The sequence below is a fragment of the Oncorhynchus gorbuscha genome, linkage group LG10, assembly GCF_021184085.1.
Source record: "Oncorhynchus gorbuscha isolate QuinsamMale2020 ecotype Even-year linkage group LG10, OgorEven_v1.0, whole genome shotgun sequence".
Classification (NCBI taxonomy): Eukaryota; Metazoa; Chordata; class Actinopteri; order Salmoniformes; family Salmonidae; genus Oncorhynchus; species Oncorhynchus gorbuscha.
The window spans coordinates 21906515-21930154 of record NC_060182.1 but is presented as its reverse complement, the minus strand read 5'-3'; the positions used below and the strand labels follow the sequence as shown (position 1 = coordinate 21930154).

Genomic DNA, 23640 nt, shown 5'->3' with positions numbered 1-23640 from the left:
TAAGGAACGCGATTATGAAACATGGACAAAAAACCCACAGCCAACAACTGAGCGAAAGCGTATATTCTAAGAGACCCTTTTTCACGTGTTGAGATACAGCAGATCATGCCCAACTCTGGAGATAGGATACATACTGTTGGGGATGTTATTTTGTTGGGAATGCAAAACCTAAAGAGACCTGAGGAGACCAAGATGCACCTTGAACCTATTCTGTTGTTGACAGTTGCTCATACTCCAAATAACAACAGTGGACTGAGTGACTGCAGGTTACATCATCTGTAGGGTTGAGCGAGCACCTGAACATTAGCTCAGTGGACAGCTGTTTGACAGAGACAAGACACTGGAATGTGACATTCTGGGATTCCTCAACTGGACCATTAACTCAATTGCAACACACTGTAAAGATGGACTACCAATTCTACAACTTGTATCTACACTGGATGGCTTTTCTTGTGCAGTGTGTGTGCTGTAGCCCTATAAAGTGCTTCTACAGGACAAAGAACCAACATCCCCATGTGCAGATGAAAAAGCATGGTTGGTTCAATAGAAAATACATCTAACTTTCATTCTCCTGCTATGTGAAAATCCCAGTTGTCTTTTAAGGCCTATAATTAGGAGGGCGATAAGTCTTAAGGACCCAGTCTAACTTACTTTAAAGTCCTTAGATATTGCCTAAACATGGAACAGGGAACCTAAACAATGTCACTTGGTCTGTAAATCAATATTACTAACGTTAACAGTTAAATAATTTGCCATAACTCCAGTTTCACTCATGTTATTACATATTGGTGTATATGTAATAAGATATGAGCATATTGTTAAATACACATTTAAGGCATGGCGCTTATCTGTTTTAAAAATCTCTTGAAATTAGATATCCGCCGTGCAAAACCTCAGACGGTTATTAAGATGGAAAATCGAATATTGCATGGGAACATCATAATACGCACAAATGGCAAGGGGTGACATACCTAAATTGACAAAGCTCATAACCATGTCTGCGTCGTTTAGCAAGTTGTTGTCCTGTAGAGTTGCTATCGGCGGCCCCTGGGTGGTGAAGACGGGTTTGTATGGATAGGAGTACGCGTCCTCTTCCCCCTCTGTGGACATGGCATTGTACAGGTCCATCATGAATATTGGGGCCGCGTTGTGCTTCCCGTGGAGATGCGGTCGCGGCCGGTGTGGGAGCCCGAGTATCGATAGGATTTCCCGCTGCATCTCCCTGCGCTCCTGGCTTTTCAGCCGCCGGTGGATGAAACTCGAGTGGACCTCATTGTCCAGGGTAAAGTTAGAAAATACTGTGTCCGCCAGGACGCAGTAGCCCCATACGAGGAACAAAGCAGGGGCACGTCTATCCACAAATGAAACCATTTTGAAGCCGTGCGTAATTGCGCTGAGTGCTCTAACCCAATACTTAAAATAAGGATATTGAACTTCGCAACATGTTTGTTCAATGCCTGAATCATTGACGGTCCCTCATGTTGAGTGAAGAGTTCCCGATTGGAAAATAAATTTCACTTCAACGTCCACTCTTATTGGATTGCCTTAAAATCCACTGATCTGTACAATTTTGAATTGCGATTATTTTGCCTTTACATCCAGCCACTCCGACCTCTTTCACTAGCCTGTCACTGTCTCCCTGGGCCACGCGTAAACTGCAAGGTTGACAAGACGTGTTGCAGCGAGTGCGATGAGCCTAGCTCAGCGATCAGACTTTGAGGAGGTGCTTTGTGCGCTGGGAGGAGCAGAGAGAGATCGCTACAATTGCTGTAGCCCAGTATAGCACTGTGTGTGTGTGTGTGTGTGTGTGTGTGTGTGTGTGTGTGTGTGTGTGTGTGTGTGTGTGTGTGTGTGTGTGTGTGTGTGTGTGTGTGTGTGTGTGTGTGTGTGTGTGTGTGTGTGTGTGTGTGTGTGTGTGTGTGTGTGTGTGTGTGTGTGTGTGTGTGTGTGTGTGTGCGCGCGCTCGCCTGTGTGTGTGCGTGTCCGTGCTTGCATGATTACCCTCCCAAAAGAAGTACAATGTGACTAAAGGCCAACATACCATACCTATGTCTATATTGCTTTGAAAAAGACCTGTCATCAGTATCATGTTCTCTTGCATGTGTTCTATGGAAACGGTTAACACACCGTTTACCTATGACAGACGCCTGAACTATTTCTCTGTTTTATGGAGGAGGCATTATTTGCTCCTAGGGAAACTGTGTGGGCAATGTTGGCAAATGTGTTCTCTGTGTTGCCTAATACAGAAGGAGAGATCGTAACATACCATACAATGTGTTCATATTGCAGGTGCACTACTCTACTAGAAAAAGAACAACGATGACTAGATTACTACAACTTTACCATCACAACATTCAGTCAGACAACGTTAACATCCTAACATTTAGTCAGCCAACTTTATCACCACAACATTCAGTCAGCCAACTTTATCATCACAAAATTTAGTCAGCCAACTTTATCATCACAACATTTAGTCAGCCAACTTTACTATCACAACATTTAGTCAGCCAACTTTATCATCACAACATTTAGTCAGCCAACTTTACTATCACAACATTTAGTCAGACAACTTTTTCATCACAACATTTAGTCAGCCAACTTTACTATCACAACATTTAGTCAGACAACTTTATCATCACAACATTCAATCGGGCAACTTTACTATCACAACATTTAGTCAGACAACTTTATCATCACAACATTTAGTCAGCCAACTTTACTATCACAACATTTAGTCAGACAACCTTATCATCACAACATTTAGTCAGCCAACTTTAATATCACAACATTTAGTCAGACAACTTTATCATCACAACATTTAGTCAGCCAACTTTACTATCACAACATTTAGTCAGACAACTTTACCATCAAAACATTCAGTCAAATTGTATTTGTCACATACACATGGTTAGCAGGTATTAATGTGAGAGTAGCGAAATGCTTGTGCTTCTAGTTCCGACAATGCAGTAATAGCCAACGAGTAATCTAACCTAACAATTTCACAACAACTACCTTATACACACAAGTGTAAAGGAACGAAGTGGCTCGGATGGTTGTTGTCGTTGATGATCTTTATGGCCTTCCTGTGACATCTGGTGGTGTAGGTGTCCTGGAGGGCAGGTAGTTTGCCCCCGGTGATGCGTTGTGCAGACCTCAATACCCTCTGGAGAGCCTTACGGTTGTGGGCGGAGCAGTTTCGTTACCAGACGGTGATACAGCCCGACAGGATGCTCTTGATAGTGCATCTGTAGAAGTTTGTGAGTGTTTTTGGTGACAAGCCAAATTTCTTCAGCCTCCTGAGGTTGAAGAGGCATTGCTGCGCCTTCTTCACAACGCTGTCTGTGTGGGTGGACCAATTCAGTTTGTCTGTGATGTGTACGCCGAGGAACTTAAAACTTTCTACCCCCTCCACTACTGTCCCGTCGATGTGGATAGGGGGGTGCTCCCTCTGCTGTTTCCTGAAGTCCACAATCATCTCCTTTGTTTTGTTGACATTGAGTGTGAGGTTAGACAACTATACCATCACAACATTTAGTCAGACAACTTTACCATCACAAAATTAAGTCAGACAACTTTACCATCACAAGATTCAGTCAGACAACGTTACCATCACAACATTCTGTCAGACAACAGTACCATCACAATATTAAATCAGACAACATTACCATCACAACACTCAGTCAGACAACATTACCATCACAATATTCAGTCAGACAACATTACCATCACAATATTCAATAAGACAACTTTACCATCACAACATTACCATCACAACACTCAGTCAGACAACATTACCATCACAATATTCAATAAGACAACTTCACCATCACAACATTACCATCACAACACTCAGTCAGACAACATTACCATCACAATATTCAATAAGACAACATTACCATCACAACACTCAGTCAGACAACATTACCATCACAATATTCACAATACTCAGTCAGACAACTTTACCATTACAACATATCCCGTCAGCCAACAGTATCATCACAATACTCAGTCAGACAACTTTACCATCACAACAATCAGTCATACAACTTTACCATGACAATACTCAGTCAGACAACATTACCGTCATCACATTATTCAGTCAGAAAACTTTACCATCAAAACATGTCGTCAGACAGATTTACCGTCACATTATTAAGTCAGGCAACATTACCATCACAACCTTCAGTAAGACAACTTTACCATCACAACATTAAATCAGGCAACATTACCATCACAATATTCAGTGAGACTTCTTTACCATCACAACCTTCAGTAAGACAACTATACCATCACAACCTTCAGTAATACAACTATACCATCACAACACTCAGTCAGACAACTTTATATCATCACAACATTACATCAGACAACAGTACCATCACAATATTCAGTCAGACTACGTTATCATCACAACATTCAGTCATACAACTTTACCATGACAATATTCAGTCAGAAAACTTCACCATCACAACATTTCGTCAGACAAATTTACCATCACACTAATAAGTCAGACAACTTTACCATCACAACCTTCAGTCAGACAACTTTACCATCACAACATTCAGTCAACTTTACCATCACAACATTCAGTTTGACAACTTTACCATCACAATATTCAGTCAGACAACAATCAGTCAGACAACTTTACCATCACAACATTCATTTAGTCAGAGAGCTTTACCATCACAACATTCAGTCAGACAATTTTACCATCAAAACATTCAATCAGATACCTTTACTATCACATCATTCACTCAAATTTACTATCACAACATTCAGTCAGACAACATAACCATCACAATATTCAGTCAGACACGTTTACCTTCACAATATTCAGGTAGACAACATTACCATCACAATATTCAGTCAGACAACATTACCTTCACAATATTCAGTCAGACAACATTACCATCACAATATTCAGTCAGACAACATTACCTTCACAATATTCAGTCAGACAACATTACCATCACAATATTCAGTCAGACAACATTACCATCACAATATTTAGTCAGATGACATTACCATCACAATATTCAGTCAGATGACATTACCATCACAATATTTAGTCAGAGAAGTTTACCATCACTTTATTCAGTCAGACAACTTTACTATCACAAGATTCATTCAGACAGACAGCTTTAGTATCACAATATTCAGACAACTTTACCATCACAACATTCAGGTAGACAATTTTTCCATCACAACATTCATTCAGTCAGACAACTTTACCATGACCATATTCAGTCAGACAACATTACCATCGCAATATTCAGTCAGACAAGTTTACCATTACCATTACAACATTCAGTCAGACAAGCTCTGTGAGGTAGGATGAGACAAGTAGAGCAGGGGAAATAAATTACACACACACACACACACACACACACACACACACACACACACACACACACACACACACACACACACACACACACACACACACACACACACACACACACACACACACACACACACACACACACACACACACACACACACACACACACACACACACACACACACACACACACACACAAATGCCCATGCCCTCTGAGTGATTGTTTAATTATGAGGCAATATGAGCTCCAGACAAAGAGCAGGCCAGGGTTGGAGGGGACGGGGTGCATATGTTTGGTAGCTGTTTCACCCCTTCCATATGCCACCCTGGCCCCAGCACCTCTTAAACACCACATATTAATGGAACATCCCTGACCCTCTTGTGCGCTCCGTTCTGGCCTTGGCAGGGAGAGGGGCTTTCAGATGGCCCCTTCCACCGTTAATGACCACTTCATGTTCAACGGGCTCCTCCTCTGAGTGTAACGGTAAACTTTTAGCTTCACAGAGAGACTCGTTTTAGTGGCTCTGTAAGGTTGAGATGTTTTCGAGTCACAGCTTGCCAGGTAATTTTTTGACAGTCAAATCAGACTTCAATGGCACAGCGAGGTAGAACAGGACATATACAGTCTCTGATTCTGAGCTTTAATTGACAGTAAGAAGGAGAAGGACAGGAGAGCGAGAGCATGGCTAGAGGTAGTTACAGGCTGAGCCCACCTCCCTGCCCACTTAATATGCTTTGTCTCCATTTCATTACAGCCCCACTCCCCTTTTTTCGATGACAATGCAGTGCAGTTTGTCTGAGAGCTTGCCCTGTGCTCTGTGCCTGCCACCTTTCCTCCATATGTGTATCCGCAGGTGTTTACAGTATGGCGGTTTCAGACAGAGGACATGAAAGGGACTTGGTTTCAGTTAGAACCATGCTCTCTGGCTTTATACTGCAAGCTGGGGCCCCCTTGGCCCCCAGGTCCACAGCCCTCCAGCACCCGTTGCTCCGCAGCCGCTCTCGCTCCCCAGCCCTCCAGAAACCTAGCCTTCCAGACCCTCCTCCTCCTAGCCCTCCAGCTCCCCCTCAGTTCTCTAGCCTCCCAGCCCTGGCCTCAGTCATTGCCCAGAGAGGCGCTGCCACTCTGGGGCAGGACAATCGGAACAGACCCCCCTTTGTTTGGGCCTCTATGGCCCTGGTGACGGTCACAGTAAACAGTGGTCTCAGGCTGAGCCCAGGCTGTGTGAGCTGCACTGAGGGGCTAAAAAATATCAAGAGGGTTTGAGCTTTCTGCCTCTTCACTGTCACACACACATTATGTATATGTAATATACACACTAAACAATTATCACACACAATCAAACACTGCGTTATCAGACAAGGCACACAATCATGTACACAGACGCGCACACACACACACACAGACACACACAAACGGACATTTCAGGCAACACCTGAAATCTTACACAATGCTCTAGTCAATATGACAAGAGGACAGCCTCTTAGTTGTCCTCCTCCCTCTAACCTACCATACAGTCAGTGTGTAGCTGTGTGAAAGCCACTACTGGGAGCAGATACACACACACACACACACACTGGGGGCCCTGGTGTAGTAGACCAATCAGTGGCGGAAATGGAGGACGATGTGCCAACCTACTATCATTAGCACTCTGAACAACTGAGCTGTACTGGAGAAAGAGAAAAAAACTAAAAACTATGTTCTTATTGCATAGCCATTAAAACCAGTAGATAGTGTTGACGTCATCCACCTATTCCTATGGAAAACGCATGAGGCCGGAAATATTTTAATTTGAAGCGTGCCATATTCCTGAATGGGGCTGAATTGCACCAAAAAATTGTCTACGGATCATGGTGAAAGTGTCCGTAACTAGCAAAGGATCCTGGCCGTTGTAGTCGTTTTCATCGTGCCTGAGAGAGTCAACTCAATGCTGCTACATGACATTAGTCAGCCCCTCCATCTCTACTTGACAGGCTTGTTGACTCCATGCTCTCATCTGGGTAGGATATGTGTGACGTTTTATATGTATGTATTTCAGTCCTTGACTAATAATGTTCTGTATTATGTCATGTTTCATGTGCACCCCAGGAAGAGTAGCTGACGCTTTTTCTGGGGCTAATGGGGATCCTAAGAAATACCAAATAGCACACCACACCCCCTTTAGGTGCATGTGCAAAGAGGGAGCCTCCTCGTAGCCTGCCGGTCTGTGATTGGTCTATGTCAGCACGTGGTCCTGTGTGACGACACAAATTTGTCAGAATGGATCAAATAAATATCTCAATTTGTATCGAACATTAAAATAATTTACTGTGGGGATCGAAGTTAATCATAATAAACACATTTTAAAGCCCAAAACAGCCATCTAAATGTTTGTGTTGATCGGAATTTACTCAGGCTTTCTAGGACAGGCCAGGGCTTTTGGCACCGCTAGGTTGCTACGCACTAGCCGACTTCACGCTCCAGACCGGACACTGGGGGCCTTTTTTAATGTACCATACCTACAAGTCCTTTATAGGTTCTGATGCAATTACAGTGAGTAAGTCTGACTTTCAATTTGATTTTGTTTGTCCCACTGTCCCCCACTATATGTTTGTAAACTATATTTCAAACCAGGCTTTTTCTTTTCAATCCGTAATAGGCTAAGATAGCTCTCACTCAAAACCTTACCCTCAAGCACAGATCATTTACCAAACAACACAAACACGCACAGGCTCACACAAATATCCAGACATTGAAAAAAACCATCTCCCACTCTGATCTATGCCTGCCTGCACAAACACACAACTCCTGTCTCATGCAGGTTGAAGCCTGACAGCAGCCTCTGACACACACACACTCTCTCGCACACACACACAGAGATGCTTTCTCTCACATACAAACAAACACACTATGTCTCTCACAAACACACCCTCACACCCTCACCCTCACAGCCTCACCCCTCATCTGATCACTCTTCTGTTTTTCGGTGCTGAGAGTCGGTGTTCTCTCCACCCCCCCACCCCTCTCTCTTTAACAGCGCAGAGGAGAGGTCAAAGGTCAGATTAATATTTATTTTGCGTGTTGCCTCGGAGAGCGCCAGGCGGCACACCTTTGAAGGGGTGGGGTCCAGCCAAGTGGCCCTGTAGAGGGTACAGTAAGACCTGCTTTTGGGGTAAACTGAAAATTTTCTCTTCCGTTTTGGTCCGTCTCCATTCTCGGCACAGCCCCACTCTGTGCGCTGCACGGTGCACCAGTCTGTTAAAACACAGCGACCAGGTGGGGCTGTGGGAATGAAATGTGTGTTTTCCATTCCCTTTGTGGTTTCGCTCAGCGTTACCATAACAAAAAAGAGAGTCGAGACAAACATCTCTCCAAATGGCACATGCTCATTTCCTGGTGATGATGATCAGCTCATTTGAAATCCTGCACCTGTGAGTTCTCTTTCCTGTCATTCAGTACCTGCTTTCCCCTGTATCCTGTGTCTCTTCTCACCCCGTCTGTGTTTCAGTCTGCAGACAGAGACGCAGGAGACTGGCTCTGATTCATAGCACTCAGCAGCTCTGCATAATCAGTTATGTTTGCTGCTGTTGACAGGCACAGATAGCATTTACTTAAGCTGTGCCCCTAATGCACCCACCACACAGAGTTAAGGCTTATTCACCACAGGTTACTATCACCCACCTTCTCTGTCACTGTTGTCATCGGCGCATAGAATAGGCCTGCCGATACGCTGTTCTCTCCCCTCTTTACCCCACACTCATCAGTGTTTCCATATCAGGCTGCAAGGGGTTAATAATGGCCCGTCCGGCTCTATGGTGAGTGGGTCCTTGTTATCGTCACTCTGTAAGCCTGTGCTGGGCTGTCAATCAAAGCCCTGGGTGATCAGCGATCAGTCACCTCCTGTTAAGAGGTGCTGGTCTGAGGCCCCATTAGTGGAGCAGCAACTCAGCCAGACTGGTCTCACTGGCCCGGGCCAAAAGCTGATGAGAAACAGGGTTAGAGGAGCAGAGGAGGAGAGGTTAGAGAGAGAGGTGGACGGGGGGATTGAGTGGGGGTGTTGGCTGGTTGTTGGGTCCGTTGAGGCAGCTCTGTTTTCTATTTGTGAGGATTAGGCTGACAGATCTGTATTTGATTTCTTTGGACTAACTTCAGCTAATCCCCCTCACCTGCACTGGGTGCAGCCCCCTCCCTCCCTTGTCTCCCTTTCCTCTAACCTTACAACCCCCCCCCCTAATGCTTCCCCCTTCGCCCAACACAAACACTCCTCCTGTGATGAGCACATGACTCACTGCACTCACGGTCTCCTCAGGTTAAGGCCTCACACTCAACACAAATTTCTCACCAAAGGAACCAGTGGGGGTCCCTGCTTCTCTGGACTTGGGGGAAGAAAGAGTACCCCCACATCTTGTAGGCTTTCACAGATTTCGTTTTTTTAGGGCGGGCGGGTGAGGGGTGGTTGCTTGTCACCTAGAGATAGCAATTACTTAGTGATTAAGAGCCAATATTGCGGAAGCAGGTTGTCACAGGCCCTCAGGAGTGAAAGGTAGACCTCTGCTAAAGCAGCACGTTGAGAGACATTCAGGGTCAGAGACCTCTTCCCTTCCTGGCTCCCACATCTAGAACAGATTACCTGCGGTAACAATACAGTGACATGGATTTCATGCCTCTAATTGGTTGCCAGATGAAGGGAATGGCCCTAGGCAAATATTAGCACATTTTAGCTGCAGACAGACCGAGACAGACAGAGAGAGAGAGAGAGAGAGACAGACAGACAGACAGACAGACAGACAGACAGACAGACAGACAGACAGACAGACAGACAGACAGACAGACAGACAGACAGACAGACAGACAGACAGACAGACAGACAGACAGACAGACAGACAGACAGACAGACAGACAGACAGACAGACAGACAGACAGACAGAGAGACAGAGAGACAGAGAGACAGAGAGAGAGAGAGAGAGAGAGAGAGAGAGAGAGAGAGAGAGAGAGAGAGAGAGAGAGAGAGAGAGAGAGAGAGAGAGAGAGAGAGAGAGAGTTAGGGGTGTGAGGCTCTCTGTTTAGTGAGAGATTAAAGCTTCCCCCACTCAACCCTATGGTGTTGTGAGGAAGGAAGGAATTTGAGGCTCAGGGGGGATTCGCTGTTGGGGTCACAGATGTACCAAAAAATGTTTGGAGGGTCTTGGTGTGGAGTGCATGCAGTCTGCTGCTGGTGAAGCGATGGCACAGTATAGAGCGACACACACACACACACACACACACACACACACACACACACACACACACACACACACACACACACACACACACACACACACACACACACACACACACACACACACACACACACACACACACACACACACACACACACACACACACACACACATACACACACACACATCCCTTCTAACACACTCCCAATGGAAAGCAGTCACAGAAAATTACAGCCATTTCCTGATCTGTCAGGCACTGCTGTCGCTTCGTGTTTCACAGAAAACACACATGTTCACTTACTCCAAGACAGCTGTTTAGAGTGTATGTGCTTCTGCTGCACAGCCTTAACACACACAAAGGCAAGCATAAATAAATTATGGATAACACATGCACAATTTAGAACAAGCATATGCCAAAATCAAAGTCCTCAATTTCTCAATTTCAGTCAGACTAGATTAGCCTATGATTTGCATCTGCCCACACACTGCAATAACACACACACACAATTTTCAGCAGTCAATTTGCAGCAGGCCTCATGTCAGGCCCCCATTAAACTCCCAGTTATCAGCTAAATGCAACTGGAGGTGCTAATGAGGTCTAGTGGGGCGCAACTGGTGCACACACTCACTGGGAAAATGACAAATTAAAATATCAGAAATCAACGTACACCTAGGCTACTACAGCAGCTTATTATCGGGGTTGTTCAACATAATATATAATATCAACACCTTCCTAAAATTGAGCCTCAATTCTTCGGGGCATGTACTCTACAAGGTGTCAAAAGTGTTCCACAAGGATGCTGGCCCATGTTGACTCCAATGCTTCCCACAGTTGGCAGGATGTCCTTTGAGTGGTGGACCATTCTTGATACACATGGGAAACTGTTGAGCGTGAAAAACCCAGCAGCGTTGCAGTTCTTGACACACTCAAACCGGTGCACCTGGCATCTACTACCATAACCTGTTCAAAGGCACTAAAATCTTTTGTCTTGCCCATTCACCCTGTGAATGGCACACATAAACAATTCATATCTCAATTTTCTCAAGGCCTAAAAATCATTCTCTAACGTGTCTTGTCCCCTTCATCAAAACTGATTGAAGTGGATTTAACAGGTGACATCAATTAAGGATCATAACTTTTACCTGGATTGAAAACAAGGTGTTCCTAATGTTTGGTATACTCAGTGTACAGTGTATAGAATCATTGTACGATCTAAACAGCTGTGACGAAATAAATGTAACTTAAGAATGGGAAGCATATAAATAGCGGACATAGAACATATGTAACGCTTCTTGCCTCAATGAGAATGACAGATCTATAACTCACATTTCTATGTGAATTTGGTGGGGTCACCCAAAATGTTACATATTGCAGCTTTAATTAACAAAGAAAGTGTCAACTGTAGCCACTTATTTCCCTTCATAGTTTGTTTCCCTAAGCATGACCATCATCCACATAGGCTACCAATTTTTTTTACCAAACATAGCTGTTTTGTGTCAGCAATTGGACATTGTTCTGGACATTGTTCCACTTTACCCTACCATAAGAACAAAAGGGTGCATTTAGGTTACTCACTCCACGGAAGGGAAGACTGCTGCTACCTCGTTCGCTCTCCTTGGTTTCTAACCAAGTTGCATGAATAAATTGATGAGCAAAAAGAAGTGTATAGGACATTCAACTCTTGGAGGACAGTGGAAGTTAATGATCATATAAGTGATTCTTTATTTTGAAAAGTAAAACCAAAGCATTTTGGCCCTAGCTTTAGGGTTATACAGAGTAAAAAATGAATAGGAGGCTGGTTTTTAAAAAAAAATCTAAATGATCACTTGACTGCGGGCCATAGCCCGGTGCACCAGCTCCTGGTTCAGTATAATCTTACTCTTAACTGTTGAACATTGTAGGCATACTGAGTACTGACACATTTTACCACACATGCTACGAAAGGGGGTTAGTTATCATGATATTTAGCTACTCTCTGAACATGTCTTGTGTGTAGTCTTTGAGCAGCTCACAGACCCCGCCAATCTTGGGTGCGTTCGTAAATTCGCTCTGTCGAGTGAGGTGTTCTCTCGTTCGTGTCTGGAAGTAACTAGCAAGCTAGCCAACATTAGCCAGTTAGCTTGAGTGCATGACTGTCGTTGTGGTTCAGAACGCTCGGGTCAACCCTACTCACTGGCCAGACCGTCCAGTGTGCGCTCGGAACGCCCCGAGAGCGAAACGCTCTGAATTTTTGAATGGACAATCTGACAATGCTCTGAATTTACGAACGCCCAGAGCGCACTCCGATCTCACTCTGGCACTCTAGATTGAATTTACGAACACACCCCTTGTGTGTGGATTTGATTTCGCGCCAAACAACATTATTCCACGCGCGAGTTTGCTCTCGGTAAACATATACTTGTACGGACGTCCTATTCATATTAATTTAATTCCGTTGTAAGTCCCTCCACAAGAATGGAATCAAACATGTCTGAACAGTTCGTTGAAATTGACAATTTCGGCCTTGAGGTGTTGGAAAATGTTGATATGATGATGGAACCTCAACACAGCCACGAGGAAGTCAGCAAGTAGGCCTATTTTTCTTTCTACACCGTGTGATTCACAGACAGCCGTTGCGGATGTGTTATCCTTGTTTAGGCTAGGTCTATCTACAGCACAGTTTGATAAGGCTGGTGTGGGTCAGAGCCCATAGCCTAGGCTATTAGGTTACATATAAATATCTTATTATAATCTAGACAATATCAAGCCTAGTGGTTAGAACGTTGAGCCAGTAATCAAAAGGTTGCTGGATCGAATCCCCGAGTTGACAAGGTAAAAATCTGTCCTTCTGAACAAGGCAATTAACCCACTGGGGCGTGTTTGTAAATAACAATTTGTTCCTAACTGACTTGCATAACGTTAGTGCTTGTCGTTTTTACTATGCCGTAGTCTTTATTTTCATAATTGAGTTGAAACTTTAAAAGGATACATTTTATGCTTATGAAAAAATTGTTTGAATCAGTTCTGAATTTGTGGTCCACCGATTTTCCCATTAGTTACTGACTACTACTAATTATACCTATCACCAAGGTTTATTTGGTAATTTCTTATGTTCAGCCAGGAAGTTTTAATCCTCATTGAAAAGGTGATTCTAGAGATAGTCACCAGTCTGTCCAAAGATGAAGCTCCAGTTTTGGTCCTACCCAACCGATCCAGCTGGGCCAATGTAAGGTAAGCCACTCACTTTGTTACTATAATGTCTAGCTTTTGGGCCATACTCACTCTGTTTGACCTTTAGCAAGATAAACATGTAAATCTGTACAACAGATGTCTTATTTATGTTATGTAAATACAGTATAACCCAGTAACATTACATTAGAAATAAGTGGTCATGTTGTGTAAACTGAACTTTGCACTCATTTTGATAAGTCAGGTCCTGCAACTGGTCTAAATTGCTATTAAATCCTTTAGTTCTTTGATCTCTCATTCTATCTGAATGTGTAAGAGAGCTAAGAAGTCCAAAGGGATTTGTGGGGTAGAAATTGTGTCAATAGAATCACCTAAAGTTTTGAACCGTAATCCTTGAAGCTGAAATAACTTCCTGACTGAATAGGTGTCAGTTTGATTAAATATTTAAAAAGCACCAGCTACACACACACTGGCAGTTTGTGGAGGTCTTTAATGTGCACAAGCTGTGGAGATTTCATGCTTAGAACAAAGTGAACTGTCTGGTTGAGTCTACATCAAACCTCCTGACAGCTTAAAGCACATTCTGGCTCGGCCCTTTCAAATGTGAGAATCCCACAGATAGGGAGGCAAAGGTTTCACAGAGGAAATGCAGTCTAGGTATGGGGGAGGCCTATCACAGGTAGCCCCCAGGGTTTGGGATTCTTCTAGGAATGACCATAAAGGTAGCTGGCTCCTTTTCAAAGCTGATCAAAGATAGGAGAGCAAATGTTCAGATTTTGTAAATAATTAATCATTTTTTTGTCTTCATTCCCAACTTTGAGTTTTGACAATGCCGTTGGCCTTCAAATGACTTCAGGAAGTTCTGTTACCACAGTTCGGAGCAACTGTTCCTCGTCTGTCACTAAATTTGGTGAGAAGAAAGACACACCACTGCCCCCCCCCCCCTCTCTCTCTCTCTCACTTCCCCCTTCCCTCAGCTGAGCACAGAAAAAGTTACATTATTTAAATTCACAAACTTTAAACTACTCTAAGGAATTTAATCAGCCCTACTTCATGTGGCTTTCATTCTTATCCTATCTGGGCTTACATGAACTAATTGCAAAAACTGCAACGACATGGTATGCCTTATGCCGCTGACAGACAGACATATTATGGTCAGAGAAGCTTTCCTGGATCAGTGTTATTCACTATGGATTTCATTATCCATCCTAAAGAAAATCCTGAATTAACTACTTTGATGATGAAATTACCTATCATCAGATATCATAGGGGATTGATTGAAAGGTTTCCTAGACTGTACTGGTATATTACAATATACTGGTAGCCTATAATACAGATGTTTAACTGGGTTTTCTATGCAGGGCACATTCTCAAGGTTCTATCCACCATCTACAAACTTGTGCAGAGCAACGTATATGCCACAAAAAGGTAATGTCTTGTCAGATAGCCAACGCATAAAAAAATACTTTCTTGTCTTAACACCAGTACTTTGAGAAGTAGTTCTCTTGTTTCCACAGGGACATCTATTACAACGACACACAGCTTTTTGGTTCACAGAGGACTGTCGATTCCATTGTGGATGACATCTCCTGCATGCTCAAGGTTCCACGCAGAAGACTACATGTGGTGTGTATATAGTATGTGAGTGTGTGCGTTTGTGAGAGTACAATTTCAGTTCAAGAGGAGGCAACAATGGCCTGATATTGAATAGAATCATACTAAAACTTTTGGAAATAGCTTTTGATACAACATGTTATGATTAGTTCAGGGCTAACACATGAAAGCACTCAGTTATTTTCATATTTTTTGCCTAATTTCTGCCTCGTACAGGAAGCAACTGTATATATTTTCCATGATTTCCATGATCAAAGAGCAATGAAATTCAACTTGACTCAAAAGCATTGTCGTTTGTGTGTGCACGTGTGTGTGAGTTTATTAACGGTCTCCAGCTAGCTACGTCCAAGGGCTTCATCTCAGGTGATCTGTGTTACCTGGAGGAGGACAGCACCAAGGTGGACTGCCACTCCAACTCCACTGTAAATCCCACTAACACTAAATACATTCCCCCAACATCTCAGCATCGTCACAGTATGGTCATATGCCTGTTGAATATGCATATAATGTCAGGGAAAGGGGGTTACCTAGTCAGTTGTACAACTGAAATGTGTCTTCCGCATTTAACCTAACCCTTCTGAATCAGAGAGGTGTGGGGGGCTACTTTAATCGACATCCACGCCTTCGGCGCCCGGGGAACAGTGGGTTAACTGCCTTGTTCAGGGGTTAGATACCTATAATGTTACAATATACAGTATCATCATTCGCCATGAATGTTTAACAGTGCTAAACCTCTCCCATTTCAATTACATAACAGAGGTCTCTAGTCTCAGCCAAACTTAATAAATCCTGTGTTCACCTCTTCACCTCTTTCTGCCCACAATTTCCAGGTTCAACCAATGAACTAATCACTCGGTTTATAGAATAATTGTTCAGAAAACCATTCTATCTACTGTTTGTGGGTTGCATAAATCAACTGACACCCAAACAGCTAGATTCATTTCTCATTATATGTTTTGTTGTTGTTTGAAAGCTAACAGTAATTTGCTATGTTGATAATTGTGTCTCTTAATTTTGTTCTCAGGCTACTCCAGTCTCTTCTAATGTTGGCGGAATCAGGAGTATCCTTTATAATCATGCCAGAACTCATATTTCAGCAATATTGTAAAGAGTTTGTAAGACTTCCTTCCTCTTTCAACTAACTCCTCCCACTCTCATCTATTGGTGAGGAAGAGTCCATCAGTCATGTTTGTGTTCACCTTGACCTGTTCTCCAGACATTGTGTCATCTGCTAAGTTTGTATTGATAGTGGAGAAGGACGCTACCTTCCAGAAACTGCTCGATTATGACTTTTGCACCAAGTTATGTCCTTGCATCATGATCACAGTATGTCCTACTTATGGTTTTCATTTGAGCTTTTGCTTTAAATGTAATATGTTACTCATGTGACTTATTGTAAATCTGTTATGTGTTTGTGTCAGGGTAAAGGTGTCCCAGATGTGAACAGCAGGCTGATGGTGAGAAAGCTTTGGGATACTCTGCACATCCCTATATTTGCTCTGGTGGATGCTGACCCTTACGGTAATACTCTCCACTCTTTTATCCTATCAAAAACACAACACACACACACACAGGGGTTGCGTGTCCTGCTTAGCCAACAGGCCTCTCTGATGTGTCAGGGTGGTTAGAATGGGGATTGTGTTGGCGTGCTCTAGCCCAGTGGAATCATCACACTGGGGCCCCTGGACTCACTGACACTGACTGTCCCTCTCCACACAGCACCTCTCTGCTCCCCTCCGCTCTCCTCACATCACATTGCGGGTCGCATGTGTAACACTTTACTTTGTTCTCTGTCCCCTTAGCTACATATCTCAGAGGATAATTGCTCTGGTATGGTGGTGATTTTATCGTGTCTCTTTCTCTCATTTTCCCAGGCATTGAGATCATGTGCATCTACAAGTACGGATCAGTGGTGAGTCCTGCCATGCCTGTGTATTTCTGTACATTATCCAACGTGGCTTGTGCAGTGTCTCGGTGCAAGAAATATGTAATTATTCTGGTCTTTAAGTTGAAAAGGGGGAGCAGTCAACCATATCTGAGCATTTGAAGTGACATGAAGGGTAAAAGTAAAGTGATTGCGTGGGATCTCATTTGTGTGAGGTTTTTGTGTGTGTTTTTGAGTGCATTTATGATCATGTGTGTTTCTGGTTTATATGATTATACCCCAGGTGGACTTGTGTGTCTGAATGTGTGTGTGATTTTATGTACGATATGCATGTCAGTGGCTTTCAAAAGTATTCAGACCCCTTGGCATTTTTCCTATTTTGTTGCCTTACAACCTGGAATTAACATGGATGTTTTGGGGGTTGTATCATTTGATTTACATAACATGCCTACCACTTTGAAAATGCAAAATATTTTTTCTTGTGAAACAAACAAGAAATAAGACAAAAAACGGAAAACTTGAGCGTGCATAACTATTCACCCCTCCCCAAAGTCAATTACAGCTGCAAGTCTCTTGGTGTATTTCTCTATAAGCTTGGCACATCTAGCCACTGGGATTTTTGCCCATTCTTCAAGGCAAAACTGCTCCAGCTCCTTCAAGTTGGATTGGTTCCGCTGGTGTACAGCAATCTTTAAGTCATACCACAGACTCTCAATTGGATTAAGGCCTGGTCTTTGACTAGGCCATTCCAAGACATTTAAATGTTTCCCGTTAAACCACTTGAGTGTTGCTTTAGCAGTGTGCTTAGCGGCATTGTCCTGCTGGAAGGTGAACCTCCGTCCCAGTCTCAAATCTCTGGAAGACTGAAACAGGTTTCCCTCAAGAATTTCCCTGTATTTAGCGTCATCCATCATTCCTTCAATTCTGACCAGTTCCCAGTCCCTGCTGATAAAAAAACATCCCCACAGCATGATTCTGCCACTGTCACGTTCTGACCTTAGTTCCTTTGTTATGTCTTTGTTTTAGGTTGGTCAGGGCGTGAGTTGGGGTGGGTAGTCTATGTTGTATTTCTGTGTTTGGCCTGGTATGGTTCTCAATCAGAGGCAGCTGTCGATCGTTGTCTCTGATTGAGAATCATACTTAGGTAGCCTGTTTTCCCCATTTTGGTAGTGGGTGATTGTTTTCTGTTTAGGTTGTTTCCCAGACAGGACTGTTTCGTTGTCGTTTCGTTCTTTCACTTTGTTGTTTTGTTATTCAGTGTTCAGTTGATTTATTAAATATTAACATGGACACATACCACGCTGCGCATTGGTCCGATCTTGACTACTCCTCGTCAGAGGAGGCTGAATTACAGCCACCACCATGCATCACTGTGGTGTTCTCGGGGTGATCAGAGGTGTTGGGTTTGCGCCAGACATAGCGTTTTCCTTGCCAAAAAGCTCAATTTTAGTCTCATCTGACCAGAGTACCTTATTCTATATGTTTGGGGAGTCTCCCACATGCCATTTGGCAAACACCAAATGTGTTTGCTAATTTTTTTCTTTAATCAATGGCTTTTTTCTGTCCACTCTTCTGTAAAGCCCAGCTCTGTGGATTGTAAGGCTTAAAGTGGTCCTGTGGACAGATACTCCAATCTCCGCTGTGGAGCTTTGCATCTCCTTCAGGATTATCTTTGGTGTCTTTGTTGCCCCTCTGATTAATGCCCTCTTTGCCTGGTCCGTGAGTTTTGGTGGGCGGCCCGCTCTTGGCAGGTTTGTTGGGGTGCCATATTCTTTCCATTTTTTTAAAATAATGGATTTAATGGTGCTCCGTGGGATGTTCAAAGTTTCTGATCTTTTTTTATAACCCAACCCTGATCTGTAGTTCTCCACAACTTTGTTCCTGACCTGTTTGGAGAGCCCCTTGGTCTTCATGGTGCCGCTTGCTTGGTGGTGCCCCTTGCTTAGTGGTGTTGCAGACTCTGGGGCGTTTCAGAACAGGTGTGTCTATATATATATATAAAGAGAGATCATGTGATACTTAGATTGCACACAGGTTGACTTTATTTAACTAATTATGTGACTTCTGAAGGTAATTGTTTGCACCAGATCTTATTTAGGGGCTTCATAGCAAAGGGGTGAATACATATGCACGCACCACTTTCCGTTTTAGTTTTTTTAAATAATTTTTGAAACAAGTTCTTTTTTAAATTTCACTTCCAGTTTGAATTATTTTGTGTATGTCCATTACATGAAATCCAAATAAAAATCAATTTAAATTACAGGTTGTAATACAACAAAATCGCTGTTGGCTGGGCTCCCTGCCTGTGCCATTAAACCCCTACAACTCATCCAGAACGCCGCAGCCCGTCTGGTGTTCAACCTTCCCAAGTTCTCTCACGTCACCCCGCTCCTTCGCTCTCTCCACTGGCTTCCAGTTGAAGCTCGCATCCGCTACAAGACCATGGTACTTGCCTACGGAGCTGTGAGGGAAACGGCACCTCAGTACCTCCAGGCTCTGATCAGGCCCTACACCCAAACAAGGGCACTGCGTTCATCCACCTCTGGCCTGCTCGCCTCCCTACCACTGAGGAAGTACAGTTCCCGCTCAGCCCAGTCAAAACTGTTCGCTGCTCTGGCCCCCCCAATGGTGGAACAAACTCCCTCACGACGCCAGGACAGCGGAGTCAATCACCACCTTCCGGAGACACCTGAAACCCCACCTCTTTAAGGAATACCTAGGATAGGATAAGTAATCCTTCTCACCCCCCCCCCCCTTTAAGATTTAGATGCACTATTGTAAAGTGACTGTTCTACTGGATGTCATAAGTTGAATGCACCAATTTGTAAGTCGCTCTGGATAAGAGCGTCTGCTAAATGACTTAAATGTAAATGTAAATGTAGAACGACCAAGGGGCATGAATACTTTTGCAAGGCACTGTATATTGTTGTATGTATTCACATAAGTGTGTTTTATGCACAGTTTGTCAACCTGTCGATCTGTCTGGTTGTGTATTGACATGTTTCTGTGTGTGTATCTTTCCCCTCAGGCCATGTCATTTGAGGCCCACAGTCTGACCGTCCCCAGCGTTATGTGGCTAGGCCTCCTCCCCTCTGACCTCCAGAGGTTTGGAGACAACCACTCGCTACTTCCTCCTTCCTCCTCCCTACCTCTAATTGGGATTATATTCTGGGGATTTGGAGTTTGTTTTGATTTCTGTTGCTGTTGCCTTTGCTTGTTTCTCTCTCCCTGAGGAGCTGTTTTGGAGTGTATATTGAGTTTTAAGTATATGCCAGCTAGAGCAGTCTTCGCCTGAAAAGGGGGTTTTGACATAAATCAAGTTTAATTGTAGTCTGCAAGCCTGCTCCTCCTATGACTCTAACTGTACAGTACATAATCAAAAGCATCCACATTTTATACAGTTTGGACAGAAATGGAGAGAGCCGTAACTTTGTGTAAGGATATTTCCTTTGCTTCAGTTGTAGCAACATAATTATTATTTCTATCTTAATATGGTCATTCAGAAGACCATCTATTTACAGTTAAGATATTTTTATATATGTCTAATAATATGACTGTTCATCTCTTGAACTAACTGAATTGAAAACTTACTGATCATAACCCTTCTGTACTTTAGATTGAGAGTACCTGAGGATGCTCTGATCCCCCTCACACAGAGAGACCAGAATAAACTGACCAGCCTGCTGAAGAGACCCTACCTGGCCTGCCAACCTGCCTGGCAGAAAGAGGTCAGAAGGGGAGGGCTACCTTTTATGAGTGGTTTACATACAATACAAATATGGAAAGGGAAAATGTGTGCAGTCAGTCTGTTATTAGAGATAAGGGGGAAGAAAGTTAAAGAAGATAATGTGTGCAGGTAATCAAATTTATTTATAAAGCCCTTCTTACATCAGCTGATGTCACAAAGTGCTGTACCTAAACCCAGCCTAAAACCCCAAACAGCAAGCAATGCAGGTGTAGAAGCACGATGGCTAGGCAATGGCTAGGCGAAACCTAGAGAGGAACCAGGCTATGAGGGGTGGCCAGTCCTCTTCTGGCTGTACCGGGTGGAGATTATAACAGAACATGGCCAAAATGTTCAAATATTCATAGATGACCAGCAGGGTCAAATAATAATAATCACAGTGGTTGTAGAGGGTGAAACAAGTCAGCACCTCGGGAGTAAATTTCAGTTGGCTTTTCATAGCCGATCATTCAGAGTATCTCTACCGCTCCTGCAGTCTCTAGAGAGTTGAAAACAGCAGGTCTGGGACAAGGTAGCATGTCCAGTGAACAGGTCAGCGTTCCATAGCCGCAGGCAGAAGAGTTGAAACTGGAGCAGCAGCACTACTAGGTGGACTGGGGACAGCAAGGCCAGGTTTATTTAGTGCTTTGTCCGTGTACCCGGAAAGTAGAGCATTGCAGTAGCCTAACCTCGAAGTGACAAAAGCATGGATTAATTTTTCTGTAGCATTTTTGGACAAAGTTTCTGATTTTTGCAATGTTTCGTAGATGGAAAAAAGCAGTCCATGAAACAGTTTTGATATGTTCGTCAAAAGAGATCAGGGTCAGTAACGCCGAGGTCCTTCAGGGTTTTTTAGACTGTACAACCAACCATCAAGCTTAATTGTCAGATTCAACAGAAGATCTCTTTGTTTCTTGGGACCTAGAACTATCTTCTCTGTTTTGTCCTCCATCCACTTCCTCATGTCTGAAACACATGCTTCCAGGGAGGGCAATTATGGGGCTTCACCATGTTTCATCAAAATGTACAGCTGGGTGTCATCCGCATAGCAGTGAAAGTTAACATTATGTTTCCGCCTTGAGGAACACCGGAATTTACAGTTGATTTGTCAGAGGACAATCCATCTACAGAGACAAACTTATATCTTTCCGACAGATAAGATCTAGACCAGGCCAGAACTTGTCTGTGTAGACCAATTTGGGTTTCCAATCTCTCCAAAAGAATGTGGTGATCGATGGTGTCAAAATCAGTACTAAGGTCTAGGAGCACGAGGACAGATGCAGAGACTGCAGTCAGTCTGTTTTTAGAGATAAGGGAGAAGAAAGTTTTAGAAGATATTTCAGCTTATGAAACATGGGACCAACATTTTACATGTTGTATTTATATTTTTGTTCTGTGGTAGATAAGATCACACCTGGTGGTCCAGGATGAACTCTGTTTGCTCATCTTACTCTTGCACATCTCTTAAGACATGTTTTGTTCTTGTTGCAGATGGAAATGATGCAACGGAGCAAGGTGAAAGCTGAGATCCAGTCCCTGGCCTCCATAGCCCCTGATTTCCTCAGCCGTGTCTACCTGCCAAACAAGCTGCGCTACGGGGGCTGGATATGATCACACACTGCCCCTCTGTGGATGGTGGAATGTGGGATTTGATATGCCTGGATTCAAGTGTGTATGGATGTGGAACAGTTGCAGTGTGTCTGTCTGTGCATATGTCAGTTACTCAAGTCTGTCACATAGTGACCTGATACAACATTGTACATCACATGTTTATGTTATTGACTATTTTAGGTCATTATATTATATGACCTAAAAATTTTACTAAATTATTCCAGATTAGAGTATCAGTCCACCTTAAGTGGCCGATTGACTGTGTCCTTGATGGTAATGTATCTGTGGATACTAAAAATGTACATTTTCTGCCACTTGTTAATCAAGTAAAATAAAATGTTATTTGTCACATGGTACATAAATAACAGGTGTAGCAGTGAAATGGTTACTTGCATCAAACGTGAAGAGATGACTCGGGGATGCTGGCAATCTAGGCAGAGTTCCTCTGTCCAGTGTCATTGTTCTTCTTCCCATCTTAATCTTTTCTTTTTATTGGCCAGTCTGAGATATGGATTTTTCTTTGCAACTCTGCCTAGAAGGCCAGCATCCCGGAGTCACCTTTCACTGTTCACATTGAGACTGGTGTTTTGCGGGTACTATTTAATGAAGCTGCCAGTTGAGGACTTGTGAGGCATCTGTTTCTCAAATTAGACCCTCTAATGTACTCTTGCTCAGTTGTGCACCGAGGGCTTCCCAATCCTCTTTCTATTTGGGTTAGAGCCAGATTGCTCTGTTCTGTGAAGGGAGTAGTACACAGCGTTGTAGATCTTGGCAATTTCTCACATGGAAAAAGCATAATTTCTCAGAACAAGAATAGACTGAGTTTCAGAAGAAAGTTATTTGTTTCTGGCCATTTTGAGCCTGTAATCGAACCAACAAATGCTGATGCTCCAGATACTGAACGAGTCTAAAGGCCAGTTAATGCCACTAATCAGAATAACAGTTTTCAGCTGTGCTAACATAATTGCAAAAGGGTTTTCTAATGATCAATTAGCCTTTTAAAATTATAAACTTGGATTAGCTAACACAACGTGCCATTGGAACACAGGAATGATGGTTGCTGATAATGGGCCTCTGTACACCTATGTAGATATTCC

General features: G+C 43.3%; 2 protein-coding genes across 3 annotated transcripts in view; one reads left to right on the top strand and one right to left on the bottom strand.

The window, feature by feature from the left end:
- Positions 1-1670, bottom strand: part of LOC124045687 (bone morphogenetic protein 7-like) — a 75206-nt gene extending 73536 nt beyond the window's left edge. The window contains exon 1 of the mRNA XM_046365213.1: positions 972-1670. Coding sequence (XP_046221169.1) covers positions 972-1371 — 400 coding nt within the window. The 5' untranslated portion in view covers positions 1372-1670. The remainder of the gene's footprint in view (positions 1-971) is intronic.
- Positions 1671-12762: 11092 nt separating this feature from the next.
- Positions 12763-22890, top strand: spo11 (SPO11 initiator of meiotic double stranded breaks). 2 transcript variants are annotated; one of them, XM_046364250.1, is made up of 13 exons: positions 12763-13108; positions 13638-13751; positions 14531-14619; positions 15071-15137; positions 15227-15335; positions 15659-15745; positions 16348-16384; positions 16540-16649; positions 16745-16844; positions 17198-17235; positions 20237-20313; positions 20825-20936; positions 22424-22890. In XM_046364250.1, exons 1-13 carry the CDS (start codon positions 12996-12998, stop codon positions 22541-22543), a joined length of 1173 nt encoding a protein of 390 aa, XP_046220206.1. In that variant the 5' UTR covers positions 12763-12995; the 3' UTR covers positions 22544-22890. The 2 variants fall into 2 exon arrangements, with proteins under 2 accessions (XP_046220206.1, XP_046220205.1); XM_046364249.1 differs by having other exon boundaries at positions 15641-15745.
- Positions 22891-23640: the final 750 nt, after the last annotated feature.